Source organism: Camelus bactrianus, chromosome 18, assembly GCF_048773025.1.
Source record: "Camelus bactrianus isolate YW-2024 breed Bactrian camel chromosome 18, ASM4877302v1, whole genome shotgun sequence".
In the NCBI taxonomy this organism is placed as follows: Eukaryota; Metazoa; Chordata; class Mammalia; order Artiodactyla; family Camelidae; genus Camelus; species Camelus bactrianus.
In genome coordinates, this window is record NC_133556.1 from 12248129 (window position 1) to 12263909 (window position 15781).

General features: G+C 51.2%; 1 protein-coding gene across 3 annotated transcripts in view; it reads left to right on the plus strand.

Moving 5' to 3' along the window:
* The window catches only part of GALNT17 (polypeptide N-acetylgalactosaminyltransferase 17), a 365190-nt gene extending 352704 nt beyond the window's left edge, over positions 1-12486 (plus strand). For 2 of the 3 annotated variants that reach the window (XM_010972375.3, XM_074345980.1), the window contains exons 10-11: positions 10044-10211; positions 10963-12486. In XM_010972375.3, coding sequence (XP_010970677.2) covers positions 10044-10211; positions 10963-11091 — 297 coding nt within the window. In that variant the 3' untranslated portion in view covers positions 11092-12486. Of the gene's footprint in view, positions 1-1595; positions 2171-10043; positions 10212-10962 lie in introns of those variants that run through there. The other variant, XM_074345979.1, reaches the window with a different exon arrangement.
* Positions 12487-15781: the final 3295 nt, after the last annotated feature.

A 15781-nucleotide genomic window follows, 5' to 3' on the forward strand; every position in this document is an offset into this window, starting at 1 on the left:
AAGAAATATGGTGATTGCTTAGGTTGTTTTCACATCACTGAGTTCATAAGCAACATCCCTGCTTCTGAAGGACGACAAGGGGGAAGGTGAAACCACCAGTAAAAAGCCATTTGTGGTCTTAGCACCGTGAGATGCAGCAAAGCAAGTACCAGATATTCGAATAGCCTCATCCCCTAACCGTTTAGTTCAGAGAGTTTTCTCTTTGGAGCAGCAGCGTCTATTGAATGATTATTTTCAAAGACGTTGCTGGTTTGAAATGGGGACGGTCTGAGAATACGGCCGATCAGAATGAAGGGAGGATGCTGAAGGGTTTGGGGCTAGTGGAGTTTGGGCCTCTGGAGTCTGGGTTTCTACTAGATGAGGCCAAAAGAAGACCAGATGTGGGTGGCAGAATGTTCTAGACTGTCCTCGTGGTACCTCCTGCCTGGCTCAGGAGCTAGGGGTTGTACAAAGTGCCACATATGAGACACCTCAGTGGAATTCACCCACACAGGGCCACACAGGGTGCCGTGCACCCTGACATAGGTTCTAGGAAGGTGTGATGAAGGCCTTCTTCAGGTGGCTCACGACATGGTGGCACCATCGCTGGCCTCCCTGCTGGGAGTCCACTGTGTGGACTCCTCATGGCTTCCTCTGCAGCTTCCGTGGCTGAGTGTCACAGGTGACAGGACCTGCATCCAAGGGACTCCTATCAGACATCTAGACTGTTCCCCCAAAAAATTAATAAAGAGAAAAGATAGTTTTGCCCAGACCGAAGATGGTAATGTTTATGAATCAAGGGTTATGATTAACCAGATTTTATATATATGAGGTCCCCCCAGGCCTCCAAAAGAGAAATGGGTAAGATTAAAACTAGTTTCAACAAAATAAACAAAAAAGAGAGAGAGACTGAGGAGCTGTCCCATATCAAAGGAGTCCCAGAGTCATGACAGCAAAATACAACTTGTATCCAGGATTGGATCCCAAGAGGAAACGGGCATCATGGGAAAACTGGAAATCCCCGTGAGGTCTGTAGATTAGTTAGTGGGATGGTACCAATGTCAGTTCCCTGGCTTTGCTAATTGTTTAATGATTATAGAAGATGTTAACTTTAGGATAAGCTGAGTGTCGGGCATACATGGACCTCTCTGTGTTATTTATAGAAATTTTTGTAAGACTAAAGCTATTTTGACCTAAAAAGTTTTTAAAAACTGTTCAGGAGGTCAAGTTGGCTGGAGTTGATGGTTGAGAGGTGGAGGGAAGGGATAAGGGAGGCGGAGGTGACACTCAAGTCCCTGGCTTGATGGGTAGAGTGGTGACTTTCCTGAGGCTGGGGTCCCGGGATGATGAGTTCTGCATGGGGCAGTGTGAGTTTGGAGGAGGTGGGCTCAGGGACTCCCGGGAGTGACGTTCTCCCCAGGCAGCTGAACATCCCAGCTTGGTGCTGAAGGCAGAGCTGCAGAGGCCAGGGGGGCTCAGAAAGTAGATGTTCTGTCATCTGAATTCGAATAAAACTCTACCAAAAACTTCATTTCACCTGGGTCAAATTAGGGGATATTGGAGCAGAAACATAGGCACTTTAGTTTTTGTTTTTGTTTTTTTTTTTTCCCCAAGAGGAATTTATGAATTCATCTCAACAGAGACATGGAAATCCACTGACCTGCCAGCCAGTGTTACCTCTCCAAGACCTTCAGTTTCTAGCTCACTGAGCATAGCTCACAATGTTGAAGGCTCCAAATTCCAGGGAAAGGCATTCTTCCAGAGGATTCCAAGGCAATATTCTCTCCAGATGAAGAGGCGTCTTGGTGGGCAATCTACAGATGTTTAACGATGGGTGAAGTGTGCACAAACAGCATGTCAGTGTCTGGGTAGTGGGGAGAGGACCAGATGCTTTGGCCAAGCCTGTGTGGCGGCCCTGAGGTGAGCCCAGGTTGGCCGCAGGGTACACTGATGGGCTCAGCTGGGAGGGTGAAGACTGATAGCGTGGGAGGAACCACTGTGCCAGTGGGAGTTTGGGCTTCTAGAATTGAGAGAAAAAAATATATATAGACTCTTCAAGTTGTGGTATATTTATACAATGCAATATTACTCAACCATAAAAAAGAATAAAATAATACCATTTGCAGCAACATGGATGGACCTGGAGTTTGTTATTTTAAATGAGTAAGCCAGAAAGAGAAAGAAAAATGCCATATATCATTCATATGTAGAATCTAAAAAAAAAGAAAAAGACAAATGAATTTATATATAAAACAGAAACAGACTCACAGACATAGAGAACACATAGTTCTGGGGCCGGGGGATGGGGAGGAAGGGGTGGGAAGGGATAAATTGGAGGTTGGAGATCTGCAGATACCGACCACTATATATAATATAGATAAGCAACAAGTTTATACTGTGTAGCCTAGGGAACTATATTCAGTATCTTGTAGTAACCTGTAATGAAAAAGAATATGGAAAGGAATATATGTATGTATGTATATGACTGAGCTATTATGCTGTACACCAGAAACTGACACAGCATTGTAAACTGACTATACTTCAATTTTAAAAAACAGTATATGACACTTATTAAAAAGAAAAAGAGAAAATACAGAATCTTCAGTGGAAGGAAAAAGGGAGGGAAGTGCCCTGACTTTTGTAGGGCACCGTCATGGATGAAATGACTCCTGCCAGTGAAGGAGTGAACAGCCCCGGATCGGCTCCTGGAGTCGAGCGCGTGTTGAGTGGCGGGGCAACCCGCAACCTCAGGGGCGGCTTCCATAGCAGAGCGTCTGCGCATGCGCGCTCACGCCTGCCCGTCGTAACCAGGCGCCCGTCTAACTCCTCTGTTAAGGCTCTGAATTCCTGGGCGGTCAAGGCTGGCTTCCAGTCCGCGGTTTCCCTGGGTTCGTCATGGAACGTGCCAGGAGCAGAAGACAGGCCAGCATCATCGGGGCGTGAGAAGGGGCCGAGAAGGAGACGTGAGGGCGTGAGCTAAGGACCCGGGAACATCCGTGGAACACGGGGTGGCTTTGGGGGTGCGGCGCTGAGTACCAAGAGTCCGACTCAAGACCCAGTGCTTGAATCTGGCCCATTCCAGGCAAGGGCATGAAGGATCTGGACCAAAGCAGGGCAGTGGCGTGGTGCTGGGGTGGGGAAAGACAGGAGCAGAGCCGTGGGGGCATCCCGGGCGAGGGGACAGCCTTCCCTGGGTCAGGCGGCCATCCCAAGAAACACACGCCAGACGCACCCAGCCCAGGAGAGCCTGATGGGCCGGGTAGCTGCCTGGAGGTGGTCGGCTGCCCAGCAGTACTGCTGAAGCAATGGGGGCAACCATCCCTTGGACCAATGGATCCGGGGAGAGCAGGACGCCTGGAGTGGCTGAGCGCCAGGAAATGCTGGCCCCGTGAGGCCACACGGAACCTCGAGGGAGGCAGAGGACTCTGTAGTGAAGCAGAAACAAGGCCCCCGTTCTCCACCGGTGCGTGAGGTCAGAGGAAATGAGCATACCATTGAGGGTACAGGGCTGCCTATGTGCCACGTCCTCCTCTCACTCATTTAATTCCATCAGTGCCCTCTGAGAAAAATCCTAAAGTCATCCCCATTTTGAAGAGGAGGAAACTGTCCCAGAGGGCTGCAGTAACTGGCCTGGGGTCATAAAAGCATTTAGTGACAGAGCTTGAATTTCTTAAGCAGGCTCCAGAGTTACGTTGGACCCGTACAGTGTAGTGTGTCCTTTGATGACTCAGCACTAAGCCGGGAATGCTGCTGTGTCAAGTGGCAGAATGAGAAGGTGAGACAGATTTAACTAAGATCAGCTAAAAAGGGAGAAAAACGTTTACCAGCACTTCCACGCTCCACCAGGATGTAATCCTACCTTCCTGTTTTACACACAGAGGCAAGAAAGAAATGCATCTGTTCACTGAGAAATAGTCTTTGTTGCTCCTCTCAGCGATTTAGCAGTCAGGGTGGGAGTGGCAGGCATGCTTAGGGATTTGCTCCCGATCCTTGGGAAGCTGGAGAGGGCTGCACTGTCCACCAACCTCAACCACTGTCTCCCACTTGGCTCTTTTGACCCTCATCCCGGTGCTCTCCACACTCAGGGCCCCTCTCCCAGTGGCCCCAAGCTCTCTCCACAAAGCTCAATGGCCACACTCTGCCACTCCCCCACCTCCAGGGGGCACTGCCTCTGATCCATCCACTCCTAGACCTGTCTGCAGAGAAATCAGCCCAAGGTTTTGTGGCGCAAATATGTCTCCCCATTCATTCTAAGCAGCAAATGCATTGTCTGGAAATAGGGTGTTTTACTCCAGCACGAGGAGTCACAATGGTGGGTGGGAGAAGATGGAGGAAGAAGGCCCTTGGACCATGCCGCCCCCCACCCCGCCCCGCCCAGGAGCTGGCCATCTCTGCAGGAAACATATCTGATTCTAGAGCATGCCTTCTAAGCTTCCAGAGAGATTTTTCAATCAACTTGATTGACGTATAAGATCAGTCCAATAAGCTGCCTCTGTTTAAAGGATACCATTTGCTAAGTTTTGGCAGGGGTGCACACCTGTGAAACTCCCTGAGTCAACATACAGAAAGTTTCCATGCCTGCTCCGTACATAGTCCTCCAGCCCCTTTCCCCCATCCCAGTCCCCAGGCTGCCACCAGGCATCCACTTTGAGATAGTTAGAAACTTTTTTTTTTTCCCATGTTCACTTTGGGTTCTGGCATGCCCTGGACAGTGATGGAGAAAGTCTATTTGCTTTTTAAAATATACACAGGTGCATGTAGTCACCAGAAACCACTCTTGTGGCTTTAGCCAGGCAACAAACAAATAAATTCACCCCCAAGCAGTTTTGAATCAATGAAACCCATCTCTCTGTCTCCTGGGTAAACTGCGTTTTTCATTTAGTAACGGCTTTCTACCCTGACTAGGCCTGATTTTAAAGTGATGAGAAAGACCCTGAATATGAAAGCAATTGAAAGCCACATTTTTATTGACAATCTAATAGATTTTGCTGTGTTCCAGAGACATTCCACAATTATTTGGCTGGTTTTTCTTTATTTGGCTATAACCTGCATATTTTCGTTTCCCTGCAAGGCTGTTAAATGTGGGTTAATGGTTTTATGTGCCTCTTAGATCATTTCAAATAGAAAATTCCTTTTTCTCCTAAATGAGAATTAATTGTATTTGAGCTCAGAGGTTTTTTTCCTAATGCATTAGGGTTGTGGAAAATGACATTTATTTCTCCTCTTGGGCCCAGCAGCCGAATCTAGAGTAATCCCATTCAATTCAAAAGACATTTATAGAGCGTTTGCTTTTTGTAAGATGCTTTCCTTGGTCCTTATGCTCTGTAACGATGGCTGGAATGCTACTGTACTAAAACAGCAACAGTAACAATCTGTAACAAGGAAAGACACATTAACAGAATATATAAGTATGTAAGTTGAAAGAGATTACATGGTGGTGTGGCCTTGCGGAGCTAGAGGAGATGGGGTAGGGGTGGGGTGGGGTTATATACGGGGAATACACTTGACTGTTTTTGAGAAACTTCAAGTCATCTGTCAGACTAAGCCAAGAAGCCAAGAGTTAACTAAGACTGAAAAGGTAAGTTGAGGACCTACAGTAGAAGATCATGGTAAAAAGTTTATTCTTAAATCGGTGGACAGTGGGAGCCATTGAGTGCTGAGGTGGGGAATGATACCATTTGAGCCTGCAGGACTGGGGAGGTACACAGATCCACTTACATATGGATTTTTTTTCCCAATAAATAGGTACTATGTGGTCCTTGGTGGAAACTGGGGAGGGCTGAAGGGGAAAGGACCAGTTACAAAGCTACTGCAGCCATTCTGGGCTCAGAAGAGACTCGGGGTACTAGGAGGGCATATATGAGAGAGACACGTAGAGACAGGCATTGTGAGACTTGAAACTTTAGGGAGGAGAGAGGCGATAAAGCCGATTCAGGTTTGCAAACCTAGACCCTGGGGAGAGAACAGGGAGCCACAAAAGAAATAAATGTCAACAAGTGTCAAGAAGTTACCACCTCAGAGGAGGAGGCGTCACCCATTGGCTTGTCAGTGGAGCGCACGGTGTGTAAACACATGCTTCTCCTCCTTTTAGCAAGATTGCCTTGACAACAGTGAGCGTCGTACTGAGGTGACAAATCCCACAGTATGGCTTGGCCATAATTTTGTGAGTATGCACACAGAGATATACAGTTGACCCTCAAACAGTGCAGCGCTTAGGGTCTCCGACCTTCTGCACGGTGAAACATCCATGCATAGCTTGATAGCTGGTCCTTCTGATCGGCAGTTCCCGATCTGCAGATTCAGCCAACCAAGGACCACGTAGTACCTGTTTATTGAAAAAAATCCACATGTAAGTGGATCTGTGTATCTCAAACCTGTGCTGTTCAAGGGTGAACTGTAGACCTAAGAGAATTGATGTTCCTGTGAAAACTTAACGTGAATGTTCATAGTGGCATCGTTCATACTAGCCCCAAAGTGGAAGCAGCGCACACAGCCATCACCTGGTGGAAGGATACACAGAAGGGTCAGGTGGAGATGAGGCTCACCGGTGCCTTGAAGGGAGACACCAGAGAATATGCATCCGTGTTGTTCCAACAACTTGAGAGGAGGTGGCTGGGGGCTGGAAGAATGCGAGAAGACCTTGTGAAATGGAGAGAATCGCACTGAGGTCTAGGAGAGTTAAAGCTGGAAAGTTCTAGAAGAAGGCCAGTAACTTGCATTTCCAGGCAGAGCAAGAGCTGGGGCAAAGCCCTGAAGGTAGGAAAGCTGGTTGGATGCACAGAGGATGGGGAGCAGAGGTGCTTACAGAAGGAGCGCTGGGGATGGTGAGCAGTGGGAGGTGGACTCGATGGCCCCCTATCCAGGACTGGGGCATCCGGTGGACATCCGGTCCCAGCACTCACCACTCTCCTGTCTTGTTGGGGAGGAGTGGGTGTGAGATCTGTTGGCCTAATTTTAGCCCCATCGTCCTTTCAGACCACAAGACCCTTCCCCTGACCCAGGGCCCTTGGCCAGGCCAGCAGAGCCCATGCACGTGGCCTCCTTCTATGTGTTCCTGGTGTGAGACACTGCCCTCCCCTAGATGGGAAATCCTGCAGAGCCCTCCCCACCTGCCCTGCCTGGCAGGGGGCTGATGTGTGGCCCCTGCAGGTCCTGGAAGTCTGGGTCTTGTTGTTTTCATGCCCTAGAAGACCTCAGAAGAGAGAGCTTCTAACTCCCAGTGGCATTTAGCTTCGCTCTTTAAACATCTGGGTCACAGATATGCTCGGTTAATTAATGTTCTTAGCACTACTCATTTGCCTGCTGGATAATAGATTGATTCATAATTTCAATAAGCAGCTGTGTATATCTTTCCCCTGAACATAAAGGCAGCTTTCTGTCATTCATCACTTTGCATTTGGTGAATTTAAATATATTCAGAGAGACGTTGTCAAGGGAGGGGTGGGGAAGGGCTTCTGATTTTCTTACCATTTTGCCTCTAACAATTACTCTGATTTGGAACTAATTTGGATTTAAAGCACATGTTAACAGCATTTCTCTCAAGGGCATTTAATAAACTCCCTGTCACTTGTTTCCAAGGGTACCAGGCAAGCTTGCTTTGGGGATCAGAGCAGAGGAGAGAGAGCCCCTAAGGAGGATCTTATGCCCCGGAAAAGAAGCACCTGTGTCCCTGAGCAGAGCTCCTTTCTGCTCCATCCCTGGCCAGAAATGCCCAGGCTCTCAGGAGCCCAGGGTCGTCGGAAAGGAGGGTGCTCTGCTACTCAGCTGCTGGGCAAGGGCTGCCAACCTTCGGGGCCTGGGGATAGAGGCCAGGACCTGGCCAGGTGACCTGATGTCTTCATGCCTCAGTTTCCTCTTCTTTAAAAATGGGGACAGTAACAGTACCTTTCTTACAGGGTTTGTAAAAATGATGTTATTTATTCTTTGTACCATGCTTCAAAATGATGCAGGAGGTACCACCCATACACACTGACTGGTAATACTATTTTGGGATTGGTTAAGCATCCGTTGTATATTAACGATCATCACTTCTGCGCCAGTCACCTCATAGGATTGGGAGAACGAACAGGAAGTCCAAAAGTCTGTCCCCGGGCTGGACACCTTCAAAATACATTTGTGGAGTTTAAAGGAATAGCTGTGGCTACATTTCGTAAATGATGGCAGTCAGCACATGTATAACGTGCTCTTTCACAAACACGTTTGGAGCCCTCAGTCTGTGATTATCTCCTAGGAGGCAATGAAGTAGATCAGACCCAGCCCCTACCCCTTAAAGGAGTGGGAAAGACAGGTGAATGTATTTGTTCAAAAGTTGGAATACAGGGTTTTAAACAACATGGGCAGAAGGGAGAAGCCAAGCCACCAAACCAGCATGGACTCACACCTAGTTGTGAGAAGGGTTGGCAGGCAACACCATCCCTGTATCAGATAGCTGTTGCTGCATAACAACCACCCCCAAATTTAGTGGCATGAAACAATATGCATTTATTATTGCTTACAAGTCTACAGGTCAGTTGGATGGTTCTGTGATCTGGACCAGGCTCAGATGATTTTGGTTGGATTCATTCATGCATCTCCTGTTGGCCAACAGGTGGGCTGAGGGCTACCTGATCTATGATAACCTCATCCACTTGTCTGGTGTTTGACTGGTTGGTTGGTTGGCCCACATGTCTACCACCCTCTAGCGGGCCATTCTGGGCTGACTGCCACAGTGGCAGCAGGGTTCCAAGAGGTAAGAAATATGCAAGGTGTATTCCAAGGCACAGACGCATCCTCCTTTCTGCCTCGTTCTGTTGGCCAAAGCCAGTCACAAGGCCAACCAATACGTAAGGGCAAGGAAACAGACTTCACTTTGATGGAAGTTGCTGCAAAGACATATTGCCCCAGGTACAGAAGGGAGAGTGAAGGATGTGGCCGTTTGGGGGATCTACCACAATCTCCTAGCATTCATTGCAGGACATACAGCCGAGAGCAAGTACCAGGACTGGGTTGCACAATTAGGATGTTTCTGCCTTTTCATCATTAGAAATCACATTGCAATAAAAAACCTGTACATAAACTTTTTTCCCTCCAGTTTTATTGATATAATTGACACACGGCACTGTATAAGTCTAAGGTGTTCAGCGTGATGATCTGACTTACATGCATCATGAAACGACTGTCCCTGTGAGTTTAGTGAGCATCCATCATCTCCTATGGATACAAAATTAAAGAAACAGAAGAAGACATTTTTTTCTCTTGTGATAAGAACTCTTAGGATTTACTGTCTTAACAAGTTTCCTGTATAACATACAGCTGTGTTCATTCTATTTATCATGTTGTACATTACATCCCTAATAACTGGAAGTCTTTGCCTTTTGACTGCCTTCATCCAGTGCCCCCACCCCCACCCCCAATGTAAACTTTTGCCCACTATTCTAATTATTTCCTTGGGATAGATTTTTTAAAGTAGATTTATTGGGTCAAAGAAGAAGAACATTTTAAAAGCACAAAGTTTGTATTTTGAAATTCCTTTTTGAAAGGTTGTAGTAATTTACGCTCCCTCCAGCCCCATCGTAGGCTCAACTTGACAAAATACAGATCATCTCTTTTTTTTTTCAAATGTAGTTTCTTGTTTTGGTTCTTTATTTTAATACCTAGGAGGCTGAACACTTTTTAATACGTTTGTTTCTTCTTCAGTGAACTGCCTCTTTGGGCCCTGTGTAGGAGGGCAGATTTAATTAATCTCAGTTTACAAATGAGGAGGAAATGGAGGCTCAGAGAGGTTTGGTGACTTGTTCAAGGTGGCCGCGCCCGCTGGAAGGTCAGACTCCCGAAACATTGACCAAGGAGAGGCTTAGAAGGGGACTGGGGACTGGCCCCAGGGAATCTGTATCCAAGCTTAGGAAGCTGGAGGGCTTCCTGGGCAGGGCGCCCTGTCAGTTGGGTGCGTGTTGGGGTGTGTGACGGGCCTGCGAAGGTGGCCAGGACTGCAGCCCGCACAGGGGCACGGGTAACCCCTGCAGGTCTGAGCCACGTCTCCCCTCGTGGTCTTACTGCCGCGCCCCCTGTTCTTGGTCTCTCCCCAGCTGGCCCGCTACACCAAGGAGGGCTTCCTGCACCTGGGAGCCCTGGGGACCACCACGCTCCTCCCTGACACCCGCTGCCTGGTGGACAACTCCAAAAGTCGGCTGCCCCAGCTCCTGGACTGCGACAAGGTCAAGAGCAGCCTGTACAAGCGCTGGAACTTCATCCAGGTGAGTGCTCCGCGGACGGGGCCAGCCGCCCAGAGCAGGTGAGGATGCTGTGGGCCCCACAGGGGCCCGGCTCCCCACGGAGGGGCACCCGGCCAAGTGCAACCCAAGGTCTCCCGGCCTGGGACCAGGCACCTGGACCCCAGTCACGGTCAGGGGGATTTGCTGGGGCACTTCCCTGTGAGACCGCCTTCGGGGTCCCTGTAGCCACAGTGCTAGGCTGGGCTGGGCTCTGATACATCTCGGGGGCAGGGGAGCAGTGGAGAGTGATTTTCCTGAAATCTTCTAAGTGCCAGTGGGATTGAGAAAGTCAGGTTGAGAACCCCCTGGCCATTCCCCACCTGGACAGCATCCCCCACCAGTGCCCATCCCCTGGTGCAGCCACTCAGACTTGGGGAAGCTTATTTTCTGACCTCAGGGTTTCCAGAGAAGGCGGGATGACCCCTCCCTCTGTGCGAAGAATTGCGGTGGGCTGTTCCCAGTGTGCTGGCACTGCGGTGGTGACGCCTCTCTCTCCCTCCCCTTTCCCTGTCTCTGTCTCTCCGCCTCTCCCTGTCTCTGTCTCTCTGTGCCTGTCTCTCTCTCTTTCTCCCTGCCTCTCATCCTCTGTCTTTCTCTGTCTCGCCCTCTGTCTCTGTCTCTCTGTTTCTCTGTCCTTATCTCTGTCTCTCTCTGTCTGTGTTTCTGCCTCTGTCTGTCTGGCTGTCTGTCTGGCTGTCTGTCTCTCTCCTCCCTCTCACCCCTCTCCTCCCAGAACGGCGCCATCATGAACAAGGGCACAGGGCGCTGCCTGGAGGTGGAGAACCGCGGCCTGGCTGGCATCGACCTCATCCTCCGCAGCTGCACGGGGCAGAGGTGGACGATTAAGAACTCCATCAAGTAGTGGGAGTGGGAGGAGCTGGGGCCCTCGTTGCCCAGCCCCTGGGACAGGGTCTGCCGTCCTCTGGACCAGCCACGCTGGGAGAGAGCCAGCACGGAGCCGGCAGGGCTTCTCCAGGACAGCCCCGGGCCCCGGATGGAGGCTCCGTGTCCCCATCAGGCATCCAGCTGCCTGAGGCTCGTGCACCTGGCAAAGCCCCCCAGCCCTTCTCTGGGAACCTAGGCGCCATGTTTTCTGCAGCCCGGATGTGGACCTGGTACCAAGGAGTGACATAACATCTCCTCCTGGTCATCTTCCCACCCACTATAGGGACTGGGATTGGCAGGGGCCCCTCCTTTCTCTCATCTCTTGCAGCAGCAGCAGCTTCTGAATTCCACCCCAGCCCTCGACAAAGGTGGGGGCGGGGGTCTGCCACCTCCGAGCTCCCCCTCCAAGGAGGAGACAGTGAGGCCCTGAGACAGTTTCCCCCGAGGTTGCTTCTGCCCAGATACCCGTTCACAGCCCAAGATCACTGCCCCCAAACCTTTCCAGCAGGTGGCCTTGGGCTTTTCTGGAGCCACCCCCCACAGATGACGTGGAAGGAGCTGACACTTCCACGGTCACCTGGGCACCAGGCTCCCATGTGCCTGGACCAGCTCTTCCGCCTGTGTGGGAGGGGGGAGCATGCAGAATGGTCTCAGCTGTGAGGGGCCCGTGCCGCTCTGCCTGCCCAGGACCGGGGAGCCCAGACTCACAGCTGCCACAGAGGGGGCAGCAAGCAGCCCCCACCTGGCGCCTAAGGACTGACATCAGCACGGCACAGGTGGCCAGGACCCCGGAGGGTGCTTGTCCCATGTCCCCCGTGCTCTGCTGGCTGACTGGGGAGAAGGCAGTCGAGTCCTCTCTGAAGAGTAATAATTTTTTTCCGATTGCCCTCTGGTTAGGGTGCACTTATAAATCAGAGTTAATATATGGACGCGTGTGCATGCGTAGGAGGGTGGGTGCCTGCGTGGTGTGCGAGTGCGGGGCTGCCTGTGTGTGTGTGCGTGCGTGGCGTGTGTCTGGGTTGCGCGTCAGAGTGCATGATGGAGCAGACGTAGGGGAGTGGCCTTGAGCTGTGGCTTTATTGCTTGCCAGGCTCGGGACGAGGCTGCTGAGAAGCTTGGGGGAGAGGGTTGGCCATGGTCGTTGGCCAGGAGGATGTGGCTGGGCCTTACCCCTGGCTGTGCCCCAGCTGGAAGCCTGTCCCTTCTGCCAGTCCCCGTCTCTCTCCCTCATGCTGCCGGCCAAGCCCTGCCCGGAACCAAACCCTGTACCTGCCCAGTTTGGGGTTTACAGTGTCTCATTCGGTGGCATCTTACTGGTGATCACTCCTGCCCCGTCTCCCCTCCTTGTGAAATAAACACACCTCCCAGCTCAGCCTTGTTTGCTTCTTGATTCTTCCAGAGGCCGGGCAGGGGGGCAGTTCCTGGGATGTGGTGGGGGGCTTCTGGTTTGGGAGTCTGGTCTTTTTAAAGACAAAGAGCATTCACTTCATAGGGTCAAGACACAGCCAGCCTGCCCTTGCCCTGGCCCCCCCCCCACAGCAGGACAGAACCTTACACGTGGCACCTGCTTGCTCACCCCCTTGGGGGCCCCAGGCTAGGAGGGCCAGGTAGGTGCAGAAAGCCGTGAGGAAGAGGAGGGGCACAGGTGACCCCGACGAGTGTCCTGACCCACCCCTTCCTGCTGCCGGCAGCCACTTCCATCTCTGGAGACCAGGGAGCCTGTGGTGGGAGCACCTGCCCCTTCTGTTCACGGGAAAAATGAAATCCAAAAAGACAGCAGGCTTTCTGCCCCGGAAATGGACAGATGTCCCCTCAGCAGGGACAGCCTCACACCGGTTCCCTCCCACGAAGCCAAGGCAATCCGGCTTGGTCGGTGTCACCAACCCCCAGACGGGCATCAGTTGCCATTTTGGGGGATTCTGGGAATCGGGGTCCGTGAACATGATGATGGAAAGTCCTACTGTTTGGTAGTGAGGAGTTCACCAACTTCAATAGCAGGGTCTCAGGGTTACTCTTAAGTGAGAGGAGCCCAGGGTCTCAGGCTCCCTTGGGGGTCAAGGGAGGCATTGAGATGATGTTCGAAGGCGATGCTTTGGAGAGGCGTCCTGCCCCGACTGACCCATTCTCCTGTGTGGGGCTTAAAGTAGATGCTCACAGAAAACACTGTTCTGTTTTACCATTGGTTGAGGCTTTGAGCCCAAATCCCAGCGAGGTCCCTGGTGGGCCCCTGTGGGAGCCTGCATCCAAACAGCCCCAGACCAGAGAAGCCACAAGACCTGCTCTGTTTTCCCCAGCATCCAAGCTCACGTCCCCTCTGATGGAATTGGAGACCCCACCCTCTGACTTGCTCACTGCACTTTGGGCTCATTTGTACCTTCAAGGCTGCACCCTAGAATACAGACAGCAGGAAGCATCCTGGAATTTTCGAGAGAGAATTGCTCCTCTTCCTCAGGGCCCCAAGGCAGCAGGTGGGATGGTGGGTTCGCTTGTTTACCTGGAGGGACAGGGTTGCTGGTGTAGGGCCATGGACGCTCTTAGCCTCCAGGGACCAGTACCTGTGCTCCAAATCCCGGCTTCTGGGAGACCTGGGCTGTCCATTCACATTGGCACTGCTGCTTCCCAATGGCTGGAACAGGAGGCCAGCATTCAGGTCAGCATCTTCTTTGCCCCACAGCATCCCAGTGGACCTGAAGGCATGGGGGTGGCAGGCCAGTGGCCAAGGCAGAGAAGAGGAGTTAACTGTAGCCAGAGAGGGAGGAGAGAAAAGGGGAAGTGGGGCCTTGGGGGCGCCTTGGGTCTCAGTGCTTTGGGAGAATTTGGAAGTTCCAGAGACCTGTCTCTGCACGATGACTGCAGGCAGCAAGCCCCAGGCATCAGGCTTGAGTTCTGACAATCTGTGTGCATCACCCGCTACCCACGCAGTCCCCCGACGCCCCGGTCTGGTGGCTGTTTTTTCTCTTTAATTTTTTACCTCCTTAATTTGTATAGCCAAAAAGAATCACAGATGGTGTATCTGATACATGCCCGAGCCGTCAAAGCTGACATCTTTGAATGTTTTATTTCCCTGGTGTGTTCTTTACGCTGATTCTGGTGGCTAGAGGAGAAGAAACAGAAGGAGCTGAGAAAGCACAATTTGGGCCAGAAGCCGCCATCTTCAGTCACTCCAAGCCCTTGTCTTGAGTTTCTGAAGCCATTTTTTTTTTCATCTGATTTTTTTTTCCCCACTATTCTCGAAAAGCATCCCCATTTCACAAAGGGCAGAGGTCCAGGCCTGGGCAGAGCAGGCGACGCCCCCAGGCTGTCCACAAAAAGGGTTGGCCCTGACTTACATGCTATTTTGCCTCCTTCCACTTTGCTTTTGAGGGCTGCTCTGAGGAAGGCTGAGTGACAGCCAGCCCAGGGGTAGGATCGGGAGGGGCTCAGAGACTGCACGGGGAACCCAGTGGTCCAGGCAGTCTGTGGACGGACGGTCAGGGGGCCAGACGTGGGGTCCCGATTCCCGCTCGTTGCCAGCATGTCAGCATCCTGTTTGGATCTGAGCTCCCGGTGAACGTCTGCTGCCCCTTCTTCTGGACGGAAGCACAAATCCCGGAGTCTCTCGGCCGCTCTGCTTCTCACTTAAGCAAGTTTCTGAGACCTAAGTCGGGGGACCTGCGGTGGGCCCCAGACCCCAGAGGTTCATTTTAGTTCAGTTCAACAGTGACCTCTCCCCACTGTCCGGCCCTCTGGAGTCCAAAAACAGGATTAACAGTCCATTAAAATCTACCTCCCACCTTAAGTCAGTGCCCCTCCTTGGAGCTCTGATGCTGCTGGTTGTAACTGAGAGGAACCATCTCTCTTCCCTTGGCAGCAACTTCATCATGGACAGAATTCATTTTGCCCACCTGGTGAAATGGTTAACCTTCTTGGCTGGGAAGCCACGTTCCATTTGCCACAGAATTGGGCACAGTGGTCTCCCCTTATCCCCGGGGATGTGTTCCAAGAACCCCAGTGGATACCTGAAGCAGTGGACAGTACCAAAGCCCATGGAATGTGTTTTTCCCCATGCGTGCATACCTATGGTAAAGCTCGATCTATAAACTAGGCGTGGTAGGAGCGTATGAGGCGATAAGAAACAATAACACAGAACAGTGTGCTGTAATCAGAGTTATGTGCATGTGGTCTCTCTCTCTCAGAATTTCTTATTGTACAAACGTGATGCCCTTTCCGTCTTAATAGAGCGCTTCTCACGCACCGTGGCTGTGACTTTTGCAGTTTGAGGTGTGACTGCAGAACTAGCACGCGTTTCTTTTTCCTTCTTCACAATTTCACAGATGGAAGACTCGTTCTTAACGTAGATCTTAGCAACCTCAGCATAGGATTGTTTTTTGCTTTCCTTATTAAGTGGAGAATTTTCACCTTTTCACTTAAAGGAAGCACTTCCTGGCACATCCAAACTGGTCAGAGCGAGGTTTAGGGACTCTTGGTGAACTCTGTCAATTTCAGCTGGACTAATCTTCTCACCAAAGAGGTCACTCGACAATCACTAACGTGAACCCTCCCTCAGCCCCGGGAGCCTGGCTGGGCTCGCATCCAGTGTGGAATTTAGCTTTGAAAGGCAGGAAAAGCAGGACTTCCAGGGGTGACATCCAGCAGGCACTGGGCGAGGTTTGGGCATCAGCAACTTC